Below are 19839 nucleotides of genomic sequence, written 5' to 3' on the forward strand. Positions count from 1 at the left end.
AGGGCAGGACAAGACCGCCTGGAGCGGTGAGCAAGAGTAGTGCAGGACAAGGCCGCCAGGAGCTGTGAGCAAAGGGTCAGAGCTGAGCGAGACTGCCGGAGCAGTGAGCAAGAGTAAAGCAGGACGAGACCGCCTGGAGCGGTGAGCAAGAGTGGAGCAAGACTGCCGGAGCAGTGAGCAAAAGGATAAGAGCGGAGCGAGACTGCCGGAGCAGTGAGCAAAAGGGTCAGAGCGGAGCAAGGCTGCCGGAGCAGCGAGCAAAGGAGTCAGAGCAGGCTAGAACCGCCGGAGCGGTAAGCAAAGGAGTCAGAGCAGGCTAGAACCGCCGGAGCGGTGAGCAAAGGAGTCAGAGCAGGCTAGAACCGCCGGAGCGGTGAGCAAAGGAGTCAGAGCAGGCTAGAACCGCCGGAGCGGTGAGCAAAGGAGTCAGAGCAGGCTAGAACCGCCGGAGCGGTGAGCAAAGGAGTCAGAGCAGGCTAGAGCCGCCGGAGCGGTGAGCAAAGGAGTCAGAGCAGGCTAGAACCGCCGGAGCGGTGAGCAAAGGAGTCAGAGCAGGCTAGAACCGCCGGAGCGGTGAGCAAAGGAGTCAGAGCAGGCTAGAACCGCCGGAGCGGTGAGCAAAGGAGTCAGAGCAGGCTAGAACCGCCGGAGCGGTGAGCAAAGGAGTCAGAGCAGGCTAGAACCGCCGGAGCGGTGAGCAAAGGAGTCAGAGCAGGCTAGAACCGCCGGAGCGGTGAGCAAAGGAGTAAAGCAGGCAAGGCTGAGCAGGGGGGACAGGGCTCTGTTCACACGGAACAGAGAGGAAGGGAAAGGCAGAGCCAGATACCCACAGGGTACTTGCAGTGAAGTAGCGAGTGGACCACAAACTCACAAACGGGAGTACAGAGACAACAAGCAGGAGTTAGGTACGAGTTCAGACTCTGCAGAAAAAGGAAGGGAACGGACATAGAGGCAAAACAGGTAAAGGATAGGAGAGAGTTCAGACTGGAACTGAGTGTACGGAGGAGACCGACACTGCAGCGGAATACAGGAGCGGGTCTGGGAATACGGCCCCCAGAGAGGCAGGACGAACAGGCAAGGAGCGTGTTCTGACAGGACAGACAAGATACAGGAGCGGGTCTAGGTAATCGGCCCCTAGAAGGCAGGAGGAACAGGCTAGGAGCGTGTTCAGACAGGCCTGGAAATACAGCCTCCAGGATAGGCAGACAAGAGAACACAGAACGGGACCTGGCACCTTCAGAGTGCAAGCACACACTGAATGAAACACTATGCTCAGGCAGGGATTGATTGGAGCAGCTGGGTTATATACCAGGTGACAGACAGCAATAGGCTGAGGACGCACAAGGGGTGTGACCCACAGCAGGTACAAAAAGCAGGAAGTGATCGGGCGCCGCCCTTAAGCAGCAGAAACAGACACAAACAGACAGCATGGAGGGAAGCCAGAGAGACATTCTGGACTGGAGATCAAGTGCGCGCTCTTGCACAGTGGGAGATGGACCACCATGCAAGGGCGCCGTCAGGTATGTTACAGTACCCCCCCCCTTACGCCCCCTCTTCTTCAGGCCTGCCAGAATCTTCCGCAGGGAATTCGAGGGCCAATCCTTCACTTCAAGGAGATCACTCCCACTGTCCACAGGAAAAACTGGTCTCATCTGGTTAGCGAGGATGCTACCTCCTATCCAGCCATCCTCAGCAACAGACGAAACGGGTGGAGTACCAGGAACAGCACACAAGGAAGTCTCTCTCCACATATTTTCAGGTGGCACCCCAGAGGGTACAGGAGACAACTGGAAGTCCTCCACCGGGTTGGAGGGGAGCAGAGACTTGGGGGGTAAACTCTGCTTCGAGGTACATCTTGTCAAGCTCACAGGAAGAAATAGACGGGTTATCAGGTACAGGATGAGGAAAAATCACTGTCTCTTTGTTATCTGGTGGTACCCCGGAGGATTCAGGAAACAACTGGAGGTCCTCCGCCGGGTCAGAAGAGTGCAGAGGCTCGGAGAAAACATCTGCTTCAGAGTACACTAGGTCGGACTCACTGGACGAAGCGAGCGAGGTATCAGGTACAGAGTATAGGAGAGTCTCTGTCCTTTCGCTACCAGGTAGCACCCCGAAGGGTTCTGGAGACAACTGGAGGTCCTCCGCCTGGTCGGAGGGGTGTAGAGACTCATGGGTAACCTCTGCTTCAGAGTACACTAGGTTGGACTCACTGGACGAAGCGAGCGAGGTATCAGGTACAGAGTATAGGAGAGTCTCTGTCCTTTCGCTACCAGGTAGCACCCCGAAGAGTTCTGGAGACAACTGGAGGTCCTCCGCCTGGTCGGAGGGGTGTAGAGACTCAGGGGTAACTACCACCTTGGGGTACCCATTGTCAGGCTCACAGGACGGAGCGGACAAAGTATCGAGTACCAGGTGTAGAGAAGTCTCCATTTGTCATCGAGTGGTATCCCGGAGGATTCAGGAGGCAACTGGGGGTCCTCCGCCAGGTAGTAGAGGTGCACAGACTCTGAGGTAATCACAGCTTCGGAGCATCCTTGGACATGCACACCGGTTAAAGTGGGTGAAGCATCTGATGCCGGGTGCAGGAAGTTCTCCTGTGTGGAGTCTGGATGGGCAGTAGTCTCTTCGGGCAGGAGAACTGGTGCGCTACCCACGCACATTACCCGTTGGGGCTTCTCCGGGATACAGGGAGATGAAGCTTCAGTCGGGACTTCAAGGTTGGGGTCAGGAGGTCTCAGGGAGGACAGACCCTAGCGTGACGGCTTGCCTCTACGTCTAGCACGTCTGGACTGCCTCTTGAGGTTGGGAGAAGTATTCCGGAGAGTGTAGTCACCCTGTGAGGATTCTGGGTGGGCAGTAGTCTCATTGGGCTGGAGGACTATTGCGCTACCCACACACATTACCCATCGGGGCTGCTCCGGGATACTGGGAAGTGAAGCTTCAGCAGGAGCCTCCGAGTTAGGATCATCGAAGACCATTAGAAAGGCCACCAGGAAGGCCATTATGTCTAGGACGATAGGATCCTGTGCGTCCCATAGGGGAATGATCCAATTCAAGGCATCACCCGCTAGGTAAGACATCATGAATCCCACCTTAACCCGATCTGTGGGAAAACATAGAGGGTAGAACTTGAAGTGTAGCATGCATTGCTCCACAAATGCACGACTCTGTCTTGGATCCCCATAGTAACGTGGCGGATCCGCAGGAACGAGAGCTGATAGATCCATCTGGACGGGTGCGTAATTCGCCTGGAACTCAGCTAAGGAAAAAAAAAATTATTTATTTTTAATGCACGTATTCGCTGGAAAACATCTCAGAGAGCGAAGGCCGTGGGGCTCAACGGGAACCATGGCCTGAGCATGCTGTAATGCACACGCCCGGGCTGAGCGGCGTGTGCGTGTGATTCCACTGGACCGTGCCGGAGAGTGAATGCCTGGAGGGGCGTAACTAGGTATTCACCTGATCCGACCAGGGTCGCACGACGGCATACGACGCCAGTGCACCCAGGAGGAACCGAGCAGAGGGACCAGGTGCTACTCCAGGACAGACCCCGGACACGGCTGTTGACCCACACAGGGGAATACAGGAACAGGCTGGTTAGGCTGGCGCACAGACTGGTGGGTATAGGCAGGCACGACAGGTATGCAGGCAGGCGGGTATGCAGGCAGGGGGGTACAGGCAAGCACAGCTAGAGTGCAGACAGGGAGGCACTAGCAGGTAGGAACACAGGCGGGATAGGACCCAGTACACACTGGGACTCAGGAACAATACAGGCAGAGGGGTACAGGCAAGCACAGCTAGAGTGCAGACAGGGAGGCACTAGCAGGTAGGGACACTGGCGGGATAGGACCCAGTACAAACTGGGACTCAGGAACAGAACCACAGATGTGGCGGACAAACACAGCAGAGTGAGGCCGCCCAGAGAGGTGAGCGAGAACAGGGCAGGACAAGACCGCCTGGAGCGGTGAGCAAGAGTAGAGCAGGACAAGGCCGCCAGGAGCGGTGAGCAAAGGGTCAGAGCTGAGCGAGACTGCCGGAGCAGTGAGCAAGAGTAAAGCAGGACGAGACCGCCTGGAGCGGTGAGCAAGAGTGGAGCAAGACTGCCGGAGCAGTGAGCAAAAGGATAAGAGCGGAGCGAGACTGCCGGAGCAGTGAGCAAAAGGGTCAGAGCGGAGCAAGGCTGCCGGAGCAGCGAGCAAAGGAGTCAAAGCAGGCTAGAACCGCCGGAGCGGTAAGCAAAGGAGTCAGAGCAGGCTAGAACCGCCGGAGCGGTGAGCAAAGGAGTCAGAGCAGGCTAGAACCGCCGGAGCGGTGAGCAAAGGAGTCAGAGCAGGCTAGAACCGCCGGAGCGGTGAGCAAAGGAGTCAGAGCAGGCTAGAACCGCCGGAGCGGTGAGCAAAGGAGTCAGAGCAGGCTAGAACCGCCGGAGCGGTGAGCAAAGGAGTCAGAGCAGGCTAGAGCCGCCGGAGCGGTGAGCAAAGGAGTCAGAGCAGGCTAAAGCCGCCGGAGCGGTGAGCAAAGGAGTCAGAGCAGGCTAGAACCGCCGGAGCGGTGAGCAAAGGAGTCAGAGCAGGCTAGAACCGCCGGAGCGGTGAGCAAAGGAGTCAGAGCAGGCTAGAACCGCCGGAGCGGTGAGCAAAGGAGTAAAGCAGGCAAGGCTGAGCAGGGGGGACAGGGCTCTGTTCACACGGAACAGAGAGGAAGGGAAAGGCAGAGCCAGATACCCACAGGGTACTTGCAGTGAAGTAGCGAGTGGACCACAAACGGGAGTACAGAGACAACAAGCAGGAGTTAGGTACGAGTTCAGACTCTGCAGAAAAAGGAAGGGAACGGACATAGAGGCAAAACAGGTAAAGGATAGGAGAGAGTTCAGACTGGAACTGAGTGTACGGAGGAGACCGACACTGCAGCGGAATACAGGAGCGTGTCTGGGAATACGGCCCCCAGAGAGGCAGGACGAACAGGCAAGGAGCGTGTTCAGACAGGACAGACAAGATACAGGAGCGGGTCTAGGTAATCGGCCCCTAGAAGGCAGGAGGAACAGGCTAGGAGCGTGTTCAGACAGGCCTGGAAATACAGCCTCCAGGATAGGCAGACAAGAGAACACAGAATGGGACCTGGCACCTTCAGAGTGCAAGCACACACTGAATGAAACACTATGCTCAGGCAGGGATTGATTGGAGCAGCTGGGTTATATACCAGGTGACAGACAGCAATAGGCTGAGGACGCACAAGGGGTGTGACCCACAGCAGGTACAAAAAGCAGGAAGTGATCGGGCGCCGCCCTTAAGCAGCAGAAACAGACACAAACAGACAGCATGGAGGGAAGCCAGAGAGACATTCTGGACTGGAGATCAAGTGCGCGCTCTTGCACAGTGGGAGATGGACCACCATGCAAGGGCGCCGCCAGGTATGTTACAAAGGCTAAGCGGAGTACGCAGGTGCCTAGCGCGTCTTTGAGATGGGTGCAATTTATGTATTTTCAAATTTAGAATAAAATTCTCCAATCAATATATATTATTTATCCTTCCAAAAATCTTGCTTTTGGCGTCCAGAAAGCATCCCCATCTCCGCTGAAGAGCCTTTCTGCTTCAGTTATATAAAAGAAAATAATAACAGACCATTTGAATATAAAAATGAAATTTATTTTGCAAGTCATTTAACACCTTTGTCATTCTGTGTGCAGTATGTATGGATAGGTTCTGCCAGAGCGAAATATAACTTTTCTTTTTAAGAATAGCATTGCAAAGACAACAAGTTACCGTTCTAGCAGCAAAATATGGGGCAAAGAAGACCTGTCACAGATACTGTAATATAAGTAATAAAGGCAGAAACCTTTTAGACTGAGCTGAATCATCCATTCAGTAAAGTCAAGTGATGTAATTTATGCATTTTTTTAAGTTATGACCAAATTCTGTATAGCTGACACCTTGAACAGGCCAAAATATGTGTATCTGTTTTTTTCTGCAGGCTAAAAGTGACAGAGAAAGACAATCTTCACTGGTAACTAAGCAGGGTCTCGTTTTAGTGTTTTTTTTGTTACCCATGCATTGGCTAGCATGCCATCTATACAGTTATCCCAAGAAATTCACTTGGTATTACTTATATATACAGATTGTGCATTGACAACTAGACCATCTGTAACACTGCAGTAAAAATGTAATACAATCTCGTTGCTTTTGGCTGTTTTGTTTCACTATAAAAATAAGCAAAAAATCAGATATTATGCATTGGAAATGGCTAGAAATCATGCCTCAGAACACTTTGTAACAGAGTATCTAATAATACCCCCAGTGCTATGCCAATACCTTACTTATATGTGCTCTATAAACTGCTATTCAGTATACGCCTGAAATTTTTACTACATCAACCCATTTGTACATCTGGAAAAAAAAACAGTCTAGCGAAAAACATTCAATATTGAAATATTCAATGAGCTAATCATAGTTGAATAAAATTGCAATAAAGAACAAAAATAAAAAAGGAATCAAGAAAAGGCAAGAAAAGTGTGAATTTAGATATGGAAACCAAAAGTAGTTTGACGTCAACATACACAAATTATCTTAACTAAAATGGGGAGGTTAAAAACACAGGATAGAAAAAGAATAGGAAAGAATGCAAAACTGGACAGAAGGAATGTAGAGATACAAAAAAGAAAAAAAAAGATACAAACATTTATAGACAGAAATGAAAGGAAAAATTACTGGACAAGAAATGACTGGGAAAGAAGGCAAAACTGAAGAGAGAACGAATGGAGAAATGCAAGAAATTAAAGTTAGAATGGAAAGATAAAGAACATTGAAGAAGAGCAGATTGAGAAAGAATACAAGAACGAAGACAGAAGGAATGAAGAGTTGCAAGAAATAACAACACACAGAATAACACAGAGAAGAGGAGTTTAAACAAACAGAATAGGACGTGATCAAAAAAATGAATGAAACAACTGCTGATGAAGGAACATAAAATGGAAAGTATACAACATAACAGAAGGAAGACAGAATAATAGTCAAGGAAAACCAGAGAATGAAGAGCTAGTGGAAATGCCACATCAAATGAAAAATGTCTCATGAAATGAAAATAAAAAAACAATATAGCAAACACATTCAATATTACAGTATACAATGAGCTAACCATAGTTGAATAAAATTGCAATAAAGAGCAAAAAAGAAAGCAGAATTAAGAAAAGGTAACAACCAAAGGTAGTTTGATGTCAAAATACACAAAGTAGCAGACCTAAAATGGCAAGGTTAAAAACACTGGATAGGAAAAGAATGGGAAAGAATACAAAACTGGACAAAAGAAATTTAAAGATACAAATAAAATACTCAAACATCTACAGACAGAATCAAGAAAAATAATACTGGACAAAAACTACCTGGTAAGGCAAAACTGAACACAGAACGAACAGAGAGGTGCAAGAAAAGAAAGTAGAAATGGAAAGATAAAGAACATTGAATTAGAGCAGATTGGGAAGAATGCAAGACTGAAGACAGAAGGAATGAAGAGTTTGTAAGAAATAGAATAGAACACGATAAGAAAATGAATGAAACAAGTGCTGATGCAGGAATATAAAATGGAAAGTATACAAGATAACAGAAGGAAGACAGAACAATAGTCACGGAAAACCAGAGAATGAAGAGATATTGGAAATGTCAGATGAAATGAAGAGAAGCGGAACTTGAACTAGAAAAAAATAGATAAGCGTTGAGGAAAAAAGAGGAAAAAAAAACAGTCTAGCAAAAACATTGAATATTGAAATATACAATGAGCTAACCATAGTTGAATAAAACTGCAATAAAGAGCAAAAATAAAAGCAGAATTAAAAGGAAACAACTCTAAAACTAATTAAGTGTGAATTCAGATATGGAAACCAAAAGTAGTTTGATGTCAACATAGACAAAGTATCTTACCTAAAATAGGAAGGTTAAAAACACTGGATAGGAACAAAATGGAAAAGAATGCAAAACTGGACAGAAGGAATGTAGAGATACAAATAAAAGATATAAACATCTATAGACAGAATGACGAAAAAAATACTGGAAAAAAAAGAATGGCAAAGAAGGTAAAATTGAAGATAGAACGAATGTAGAGATGCAAGAAACAAAACTAGGAATGGAAAGATAAAGAACATCGGAGAAGAGCAGATTGGGAAAGGATGCAAGACTGAAGATAGAAGAAATGAAGAGTTGAAAGAAATAACACAGAATGAGGACTGTGGACAAACGGAATAGGGCATGATAAAAAAATGAAATAAACTGTTGATACAGAAACAAAATGGAAAGTATAGAAGGGAACAGAAGGAAAACAAAGATAACAAGAGTCACAGAAAACCAGAGAATGAAGAGATATTGGAAATGACACATGCAATTACGAGACGTGAAACTAGAAAAAAATAGATAAGCGTTGAAGAAAAAAAACAGTCTAGCAAAAACATTCAATATTGAAATATACAATGAGCTAACCATAATGGAATAAAATTGCAATAAAGAGCAAAAATAAAACAGCATTAAGAAAAGGCAACAACTCTAAAAGGAATGAACTAAGTGTGAATTCAAAGGTAGTTTGACGTCAACATACACAGAGTAGTTAACCTTAAATGGAGGGGTTAAAAACACTGGATAGAAACAGAATGGGAAAGAATGCAAAACTGGACAGAAGAAATGTAGAGATACAAAAAAAGATACGAACATCTATAGACAGAATGATGAAAAAAGTACTGAAAAGGTAAAGAAGGCATACCTGAAGAAATAACGAATGGAGAGATGCAAGAAACAAAACTAGGAATGGAATGATAAAGAACATTGGAGAAGAGCAGACTGGGAAAGGATGCAAGACAGAAGACAGAAGAAATGAAGAGTTGAAAGAAATAACACAAAGAATAACACAGGTAAGGAGGAGTGTGGACAAACAGAATAGGACATGATCAAAGAAAATGAATGAAACAACTGCTGATACAGAAACATAAAATGGAAAGTATACCAGATATCAAAAGGAAGATAAAACAAAAAAGAGTCACAGAAAACCAGAGAATGAAGAAATATTGGAAAGGACACATGAAATGAAGAGAAGCGAAACTAGAACCAGAAAAAAACTAGATGAGCATTGAGAGATAAAAACACAGATGAAACCACCAAAACGCAGACTGAAATAGAGAAGCTTGAATAGAAAAAAGCAAAAAGAAATTTAGCACAAGGCATTGAAATGGAAATGTAGATAAGAGAGTAAATGATTATAAAAAAAAGAACTGCGATGGACAGTTTGAGGTAATTATAAGCTAATGGAATGAAGAGATGGAGCAATCCAGAAAGATGGTCTAGACAGAGAAGTGATAAATCAGTCCCGAAGTGATGGCTACGTTAGGATGGAATGAAGATGTTAATTGTACGATTTTTAGAAAGAGTAATTGGAGAATCTACCTAGAGATCCACTGATGATCTAGAAGACAACTGAACAATGGAATGTACACAGATAGAATGGAAACAACCAGGAAACCACAAACACATACTCAGAAAAGGAAAATTTCGAGACTGTAGACAATAATAAGACATGAAATAGAACTGAGAGAACCAGAAAACTGCATGCAATAACACACAGAGAATGACAGTTGGCAAACAGCTATAATGCGAGGGTATTAAATGGAAGAATATGTAAACTGAAAACTAGAAACACAAAACAAATTCGGTAAAAATTAATAAAAGACATTACAGACGGGATTCCGGAAATCTAAAACACTGTTCATGTGAGAGACGATAGCCGAGGCAGAGGCACATATCAACATACGTAGGCACATAACTATTTTTTGTCCTGTATATCTATGTACATGCACACACCAACATACATAAAGAAGTATGAAAATATATACACATGGATATGTCATTATAAACACATTTATACACACTCAGATAAACTAACAAGTTGAGCACGCACTCACACACTTTCATCCTATGGTTCCTGGCTCAGGAAATTATTCCTATGAAACTACTTTTTACGGCTCAGTAAGTTCGCTATGGCCCATCCTAACTAGGACTGCAGGTTCTCTTTCCAGTGATGGGGTCTACATTGGCTGAGGGCCCGCTGAGCGTATACTAAAGTATTCAGGGAATCCATTCTGCTGATGAATTTGAGGGGCGTGAAGTTGTTGGAGTCCCCCGAGTTGTGTCTCTCCAACTGGCACTTTCTGGTTTCCAGGAGCTCCATTTAGTGACGGAGGGGTGATAACGTGATGAGGATCGGATGTCAGCTGGGAATAGCACTGACCCAGGGTCACTGGATACTGAACTGGTTTATTGATCTGAGCGGGCAAAACAAGAAAAAGTATTTGTCAATATGTCATACTCATATCATGTCATGATTATTGTGCTTGATTTACATCAAATCGGAAAACTGATAATGTTCTGTAAAAAATATATACCAAAGCCCAGAAAATCTTCCAGAACATGGTGCAATCGAATGCAATATCCTAACACTCACCGCTCCGGTGTTGCCATTGCTGCTTGGAATAGAGAATAGCTCAGTGACATTTGGAACGGAGTCACTGATGAAAGTGACATTTCCGTACACATGATGGGGGAACTTCTCTGTGCTCTGCTCCATGATGCCAATCTGCGAGGTGCGCACGTGGTACGGGAAGTTTTTATTGGCTGCAGACGGCCTCGTGATTATCTAAATGTAAGAAACGGAACGTGATAAATTCATAGTGAACCAAGTAGGTAAAACAGTGAATATGTCACATCTTATAGTCCAATCACCAAGGACCGTCAGAGAGCAGAAGATGAGAATATTTTTAGAAAAAAAAAGTTCTCTGTGGCAAAAAGTGACAGCTCGTACCTGCAAAAAACAAGTCCTCACACAGCTCTATCGACAGAAAATAAAAGTGCCATGGATCTCGGGATGCATCGATACAAGTCAAATATTGTTGTTAAAAAAAGTGCAAAAGTACAATTACATTTGTGAGAACGACTACTCACCAGGAAAATGGCATGTGCATAAAAGTAGACTGACATCTGTGAGAACGACTACTCACCAGGAAAACGGCACGTGCATAAAAGTAGACTGACATCTGTGAGAACGACTACTCACCAGGAAAACGGCATGTGCATAAAAGTAGACTGACATCTGTGAGAACGACTACTCACCAGGAAAATGGCATGTACATAAAAGAAGACTTACATCTGTGAGAACGACTACTCACCAGGAAAACGGCATGTGCATATAGGTGTATTCCCAGCTGGATCCCATTTACGATCTTTTCACGAGCCCATTTAGGGATTCCAAAATTAGCAATCAGAGCCATGACAGGCACAGCGAAGAACCTGAGAAGAGAGGCACGGAAGGCGTTCAAACATAGATAGAAATTTTGGAACCCAGCTTGCGTAGTGCTGTTATAACTGGACCCGAAAATGAAGAATCACAAGATTTACCCTACTGCCTGGCAGGGAAATCCTAAACCACATTCCAAGACCTTCACCGGACCCATCCTATAGACTGATATCATTACCAGCCAATCAAGTTAAGCCATTTTTTTAGGCTAAAGCTGGCAATACATTTACACAGCGGGACCAGCCGACAAGCTAACTGTTGGATCCAGGAAGCAGCTAAATTACAGGAGCCATTTTTTAGCAATTTTACAGAGGCCACTTTGTCACAGTCACCCAGGCTTCATACTAACATATAACCCCCGCGCTATCCTTCCTTCTCTTTCTGAGGCTCCTCACTTTACAATGAGTTCAGTGTCTCTCCTGATTTATGTCCATTGGTAAACGCTATAAGATAATTTAATATATAAACCTGTATTTCCAATGTATTTAGTAAGTAATGCTATTTTTAGCTGTATTTTGCCCACATATGGAGTCTAAGGGGTAACGTTTCTCCTTGTGGAGAGTGACAAGCCAAGCCTGGCATGTCAGAATGAGGAGACTTATAAGTCATGTATGCTCTCCTTGGAAATTAAATATGCAAATTGACTACATATGGGTATCTCTCGCAACAGATGTATTGTACAGGTTCAACCAGTGCAGAGGCTGCCGATACCTACCAGAGTGTATAGGCTGCAAAGAAGGGGACGTAGAAAGCCTGCTTCTCAGGGAAATGCTTTAGTGTCACCAAGACGGCATAACAGAACCATATGTAGGCAAGAAACTGGAGGGCAATGTTCCCATAACCTGCCGGAGACTCGTACGTGTACAGGACCTGAGCTGGATCAAAAAACTGTGAAGACAAAAGTGGTCCAATATATTATTGCGACATTATTTAGCAATACCATGGTACAATAAACATATATACTGTAGGTTTGGAGAAATGCTGGAAAGTAAGAATGTTTCAAAAATAGAAGTGTTATCAGTTTATTTTTATCAATTAACAAAACGCAAAGTGAATGAAGAAAAGAGAAATCTAAATCAATATTTGGTGACTGCCCTTCGCCTTCATCACTTCTACTCAGTATTCGTACACAGTTTTTGAAGGAACTCGGCAGTAGGTTTTTCCAAACATCTTGGAGAACTAACCACAGACCTTCTGTGTATGAGCTTGTGCAAATCCTTCATGTGATCCCAGATAGACTGGATGATGTGAGATCAGGGCTCTATGGGGGCCAGATCATCACGTCCAAAACTCCTCATTCTTCATGACATTGACTGGATGTTTGGGGTCATTGTTCTGCTACAGAATAAATTTGTAGCCAATCAGACACCTCCCAGATGGTATTACATGATGGATAAGTATCTGCCTGTATTTCTCAGCCTTGAGGACACCACTAATCCTGACCAAACCCCCCCCAAAATTTGCTGAAATTCAATCCCATACTTGCAGGAGCCTCCACCATGCTTCACTGTTGCTGTAGATCCTCATTATTGTGCCACTTTCCAGCCCTTCAGTGACAAACTGCGTTCTGTAACAGCCAAATATTTAATCAGTCCTGAGCACCTACTGCCATTTTTCCGCACCCCAGTTCCTATGTTTTAGCGCATAGTTAAGTCGCTTGGCCTTGTTTCCATGTCGAAGGTTTGGCTTTTCACTGCAATTTTTCCATTTCTGGTCAACCTTCTCCGAACAGTAGATGGGTGTAGCTGGGTCCTACTGGTTTCTGACAGTTCTGAGCTGATGGTACTGCTGGACATCTTCCGCTATTGAAAGGAAGTAACATGATGTTTTTCATCAACTGCACAAAGTTTCCTTGGCCACCCACTTTGTCTATAGTCCTTGCTGATGCAGATTTCTTTGTGTTTTTTCAAAAGAGTTTGTGAACAGCTTGAAACTCTAATCTGCATTGAAAACTTTTCCTGGAACATACCTTGCTGATGCAGTATAACTACCTTGAGTCTTGTTGCTGTGCTCAGCCTTGCCATGGTATATGAAGTTTGACAAGAAACTGTTTTCCACATCCTCACCTTTGTAGCAGAGTTTGTCTGTTCCTCACCCAGTTTTAAGTTTCCTACACAGCTGTTTCTGTTATTTGCTGTATTTCGACCTACATATTAAATTGATGGTTATCACCTGACTATAATCCTAGAAAATCCTTGACTTTGTGCCAGTGTACCTAGAAGAATCGATGCTGTTTTGAAGCCAGTGGGTGGTCACACCAAATATTGATTTCTGTGCGTCATGCAAAAATGGTGACGTTGTGGCAGGCCGGAGGAGCAAGTAAGGAGGCAGCCACGGACTACTGATGCTCCTGTTGGACCAGGGTCCTGTTCACCTCTAATATATGCTGTATTTATTCAGTTACTATAGGACTCTTGGCTGATGACGTTTATTACCTGTGCCTCGTGTATGAACAGCACCGTGTGGGTCACCGTGTATAGCGTCATGTATACAGACAACTTGATGGAGCCCAGATGACTGATGCGTCCTCTGCAATAACAAAACAAATGTTATTTTTTTACTATTTTTTCATTAGCCGCACCTTTTTGAGTAGTTTTTGCAGCTCTGGTAGGGAGGCGCTGGCATATTCATATTTAATTTTGTATTACCCAATGTAAGGTTTGTCAATATTTTACTACATTTGCTAACTAACCACCAGGGGGCGCATGATTTGAGATTTCCCATGTTCCTGGGAGCCTCCTCACCTTGTCACTGTGAAGCCTTTCCCCAGCAGAATCAGCATTAGCAAAAAGATGAGGAAACTGGCGGAAAACAGCAGCTTGGCTGCAACAGAGAAACGCAAGTGAGTCCATCCGCGTAGACCTTACATGAGACCTTACACCACCGTGTACAACTCTGTAGTAATTAGTTATGGGGTGTGCTGATATGTAACACCCCGAGAAGTTAAAAACTCTCTTGTCATTCAATCTTAATGAGCTCACTGATAGATTCACAGTCAACTCTTTCGGCAGCCAGTGCCACTCAAAGGCCTTTAAAAGGTAAAAAGGGCAAAATTTTTAAAGAAACCCAACAGCAAAAATGATTCTTAGCCCCAAATGCATGCATTTAAGTAAAAAAACAAATGTCACCAAAGATGGACAACCCCTTTAAAGAAAAATTTAACCTAATGTTTCATAGTAGTTGGTGGGGTACACCTGCTAATACCCCTTTAAATAAAGACTATCATCAAGTTCCTTCTTTTTGTAAAAGAAAGTAAATCGAAAATGATCATGTTTCGCACTCTACCTTTACATAAAGGTATTAAAAAGGATGTCACCTTAAAATTCTGTAAAGGTCACTTACTGTTCGTTAAAAAGGTGAAGACTAGTGATGAGCGAGCACTAAGATGCTCGGGTGCTCGAAGCTCGGGTCGAGCACATTGGAATACTCGGGTGCTCGACCCGAGCAACGAGCCCGATGTAAGTCTATGGGAAACTCAAGCATTTTTCTGGCGGTCCCCCCCGGCGGTCTGCAGAAGGTCAAAAATTGCCCAAATCGATGGGAACAGTGATCAATTAAACGTCAGGCAGGCAGAATATATAGGCAGACAGGCAGGCAGGGTATATAGGAGGGTGCATGTAAAACATATCAGGGCACTTGGAACACCCTCCGATTTTCATGCACCCGTCTCTTTAAAAAAGCCGCCGGCAATTCAGCAACGGCATAAACAGTACCCGACAATTTACAACAGAAAGAATAGAGCATCACACATAGATTAGATAGATAGAAACATGTCAGTCACATATATAAGAAGTACAGTGACAGTGTTGCTTACTGTACTTGTCATTTAGTGTTAAAATAAAGGATTTATTAAAAAATAAATTGGCGTGGGGTTCCCTGTAATTTTATTCTCTAGCGGAGGTTAAGCAGACGGCAGGGGCAGATGTTTGAAGCCTGGGAAGGGGGTAATACCCACGGAGCTTCCCAGGCTACTAATATCAGCCCCCAGCTGAATACCTAGCCTTTACTAGCTATTAAAATGGGGGACCCCCCCAAAAAAAATGACGTGGGGTCCCTCCTATTTTAATAGCTAGCAATTAATAACCCAGGAAGGGTGCCATGATTATTGGGCCCCTCCCAGGCTAGAAACACCAGCCGCCAGCCGCCCCAGAAATGGCGCATCCATAGGATGCGCCAACTCTGGCACTTAGCCTCGCTCTTCCCACTGCCCTGTAGCGGTGGCAGTGGGGTAATAGGGCTGGGGTTGATGTCAGCTTATAATGCCTCCGCTAGAGACTAAAATTACGGGAAACCCCACGCCAATTTTTTTTTAATAAATCCTTTATTTTAACACTAAATGACAAGTACAGTAAGCAACACTGTCACTGTACTTATTATATATGTGACTGACATGTTTCTATCTATCTAATCTATGTGTGATTCTCTATTCTTTCTGTTCTAAATTGTCGGGTATCGGTGTATGGCGCTGATGAATTGCCGGCTTTTCATATTTCACTGTGAACACTGTTCCCATCGATTTGGGCAATCACTGTAATGCCACAACCACCATGGCTGTGGCATTACAGTGAGTGGCAGACAATCCCTGCATGATTGGTGCTCTAAATAGCGCCAGACATGCAGGACGGGGACCCGAGCTCCCGTCAGAGCATCGCGCAAGTACTCGGCGAGCTCCTAGCATCTCGAGTACCGAGCAGTGGCGAGCATACATCACTAGTGAAGACGGTATAGAGATATCTCATTCCTATGCCGAGATATAACAGTTTGAATTTACAGGCCGAGAACCTGTGGCTGCACTACTGAGACATGCTAATGTTTTTTTTGTGTCAGTGCAAATGTCTTCATATACACTCCCATAACTGATAATTTGTAAATATTGACATATTTTTCTCCATGGCAACATTGTATATTGTACACAGGTTGATATCTGATATCTCTCAGTAGTGCAGCCTCAAGCCTCAGGGCCTTTAACTTCAATCGATCATATCTCAACTTAGAAAAAAGATATTGGGAAACGTTTTTCACATTTTTGATGTACAATAACAGACCTTTTATACTGATGATATATGGTACTTTTTTGTTGTTGGCGGGATTCCCTAAAATTAGGACCATTGCTTTAATAGCATCTATAAGTTTAGGATATACCATAAAAGTGTAATTTAAAGGGATCGGTCCAGTGATTCAACCCGATTACACATCGTCTTAGGCAAAACATTAAAAGTAAAAAAATCACCATACAAACCTAGTACTTTAATACTGGGGCTCCCCACTCCATCCTGTGCATATTGCCCCCAGTATATACAGAAGAAGACTAGGCTGAGCACTAGGAGAAAAAATGATGTTAGCAATATTATTCTACTACATAACGTAGACAGACTTACCATTACATGATCTTACACTATACCATCCCTTCTATAGTCATATACAATATATAGGTACACCTATAGCGCCAAGAGGCATATAGGATACGACACAAGTGTGAAGCCCGCGTCTAAAAAAGATATGTAACTCACCTTCTACTCCAGCCGCGGCCATAAACATCTTGTATGTGGTGTGCAGAAGCTGCCGTCCTCGTAGTATATCTGGAGAGATAAAATAATCTCAATGGGTTGTCCACCTTATGGGACTTTTTTATGTAACTGTATGTAATTTGGCCTAGAAATCATTTTTGCAATTGGGTTTCATTAAAAATTTTGTACCGTTCGACTTCTACAGCCTCTGCATTGCATTGTCAATTGCTGGCTGCAGAATGAGTTAACTGAGAATCCATCAGTGAGCTAATTTTCAGGGTCCAATGAGAAAGATTGTAACTCTTTTATGTCTTTTTTTTAGCTCCTCTCAGCTGATTTATGACCACAGACCACATGAAAGTTGAAAGTTTGAATAAAACCCAATTGCAAAAGTGATTTTTAGCCCCAAATACATGCATTTAAATAAAAAAAATGGTTACAAAGAGGGGCAACCCCTTTATTACTTGTGCTTACATAATCACTAGGATGTTTAATGTCGTAAAATGCACCCAAAACTCTAATTTATGATCACATACAGCAGCTGAAATAGATGCAGTATGGCTGCTTTGTTCAACACCAGCACTTTTCGCTGCATGACACTGCACTTCTTTCAGTATAAATAAACTGCTAGTAGTACACACTCTGGCCAGCAGGTGGCGATGCTTTTGTATGTTTTAGCAGGATATAACTGGGATCACAAGTGTAAAAAAAAAAAACTTCAACAAATTCTTTTTTGGGTCTTTTCCCATAATGTTTGAGTCTTAAATTTGTAGTTATGGTAAGAATGGGGATGATTTAGCATTTAGACATCTACCCTTTAAATCCACAACGCAGCATACAATATACTTACAGCCAAAATAACAGGACAGGAAAAGGATGATGGTGAAGATCAGAAGGAAGGTGATATCAGTCTCCAAGATCCCTACATAAAATAATCAATGACAGCATTATTAGTTACAAACTGTTGCAGTAACCCCCAGCTAACAAATAACTGTCCTTACATATATACTGTGGCAAGATTGGTCGCTTTTAATTCCAAACACTAAGTTTATTCCCTTTTACTGAGAGATTCTGTACTTTTCATGGCATCCGACTGAAAAGGACATTTGTGTAGAGCACTGTGATGACACTCAGCCAATCAGATTCTGTGGGTGTGGTCTCAGTAAGAGATGATAGGCTGGGCAGAAGAATTCTCAATGCTCCACTCAGAAGTCCTTTTCAGTTGAATGCCACTGATATATAGGATCTGCACCAAATCAGCCCCATTTCGACATTACAAAAAAAAATTAGTATACTGACCGAACTCATCCGCCGAGAAGTGCCTGGTCCAAAACGATTTGCCATTTGTAAGGGTCATCTCGTATTCTAACTGCAGACCATCGCCCTACAGAAAGGGACAGCGTCAGAGACGTCATATATCATAGCCAATACCGGAAACGTAAAAAGGTAAAATCCAAAAAGTAGACCCTTTGCTTTGCCGCTAAACCCTCGCTCTTCTCACCCCACACTTGCTCAGCGCTATGTACCACCATCGCTCGCGGACCGATCGGAAGCTTCTCCCACTGTTGCAGCTCAGGTAGCTCTGTCCGGCTTCCTTTATCACCTGTGAGCAAAGGGTTCAAGATCAGAAAAAGTATCTTCGCTAACTGGAGCAGGTCAAATAAGAAGGTTATAAGGGGGAAGGAACTGATATTTGGAGGAGTCCTCTACCCAAATGTAAACCTGTCGACACAAGGAGTACAAATACAGTCCAAAGTCATAGGCTTTCTATTGAATCCATTCTGAACTCCGTACGCTTGCTCGGGCATGCTTCTGCCTCCCGAGCTGCGCACTTCTCAGCAATCAGTGGGAGTCTCAGGAGATTGAAGTGTTCTAAGAAAAAAACTTTAAAAATCCTAGTTTTAGGTAAATTTTAATCTCGTTTTTTTAATTTTCGTTTTTTTCCCCTTTTTCCAAAAGCCATAACTTTTTTTTATTTTTCCATGGATATTACATTTGTATACATTTTTAAATGATTAAAAAAATTGGATACTTGTAAAATAAAAAAAATTGGTTTGTGTTGCTTATAAGGTCGAAGGAAGCACCATCACTGGTGCCTGCATGACGAGCTTGAAGTTTATATTATTTTTCTGGAGTGCATACAACATATTTATTGCTTATTATTAGTGCATTTTTTTAAATGGCATTTCATTTTTTCTTCTTCTTTACTGTGTTTACCATTTGCTTTACTTAATTATATATCTTGATAGATTGGATTTTTACAGATGCAGCGATACCAAATATGTTTATTTTATTGTTATAATTTTTGTTTCTTTTTTTTCAGATTTTTTTATTATTATTTTAATGAAAGAAATCATGGTGTGATTTTATTTATTTTTTTTTTTCATTTTTTATTTAAACTTTTTTTTTTTTTAGTTCCATTAGGGGACTTGAAATGTAAAGCGCTGCAGAATACGTTGGCACTATAGAAATAAAAATTATTATTACGGAACCTGTGATTGTTTTATCGCTTGTTTTAAGAGTATATTGTAGTATATAGGTAGTATATAGAGAAAATTATATTCCCCTTTGAAGGTCATCCACAGATTGGGCTTCACAAAAGGACGAAGATGGTAGCCATGGGGGTCTTTAGGAGGCCCCTGGATGGCCTGACAAGCCATGGGACCCCTGCGATTGATCATGGCATTCAAATGGATAAACTGCAGCGATCGGAGCAAACTCCAGTCACTGCAGTTACATGCAGATGCCGGCTGTGTAACACAGCTCCTGAGCCCCCTCTAGACAGGAGGAACCTTTATCGGATGTACTATTATATCTTATTTCGGGAAGGCATTTATCACCATACAAATGAAAAGTTCTACAACTTTGTAATATACTTTCTGCTTCATTTCTTCACCATTTGCAAGAGATGGCTTCAGTTGTATCCAGTCTAGGCAATGCTCTGTGAGCTAAATAAACAAGTATTCCCGGTAGTTTGCTAATGGGTAATGTTTCACCTTGTGGAGAGTGACAA

The 19839-nt window shown here is 43.6% G+C and overlaps 1 protein-coding gene across 1 annotated transcript in view; it reads right to left on the bottom strand.

Annotated features, from left to right (window-relative positions):
• Window positions 1-6021: 6021 nt before the first annotated feature.
• Window positions 6022-19839, bottom strand: part of TMEM145 (transmembrane protein 145) — a 59738-nt gene continuing 45920 nt past the window's right edge. The window contains exons 5-15 of the mRNA XM_073655853.1: window positions 18328-18429; window positions 18126-18210; window positions 17677-17748; window positions 16830-16898; window positions 16559-16639; window positions 14064-14142; window positions 13755-13848; window positions 12035-12207; window positions 11192-11312; window positions 10471-10662; window positions 6022-10291 (exon numbers count right to left, since the gene is read on the bottom strand). Coding sequence (XP_073511954.1) covers window positions 10055-10291; window positions 10471-10662; window positions 11192-11312; window positions 12035-12207; window positions 13755-13848; window positions 14064-14142; window positions 16559-16639; window positions 16830-16898; window positions 17677-17748; window positions 18126-18210; window positions 18328-18429 — 1305 coding nt within the window. The 3' untranslated portion in view covers window positions 6022-10054. The remainder of the gene's footprint in view (window positions 10292-10470; window positions 10663-11191; window positions 11313-12034; window positions 12208-13754; window positions 13849-14063; window positions 14143-16558; window positions 16640-16829; window positions 16899-17676; window positions 17749-18125; window positions 18211-18327; window positions 18430-19839) is intronic.

This window comes from Phyllobates terribilis, unplaced genomic scaffold (genome assembly GCF_046119375.1).
Source record: "Phyllobates terribilis strain yellow unplaced genomic scaffold, ASM4611937v1 Scaffold_12__6_contigs__length_324123572, whole genome shotgun sequence".
NCBI classification, from domain to species: Eukaryota; Metazoa; Chordata; class Amphibia; order Anura; family Dendrobatidae; genus Phyllobates; species Phyllobates terribilis.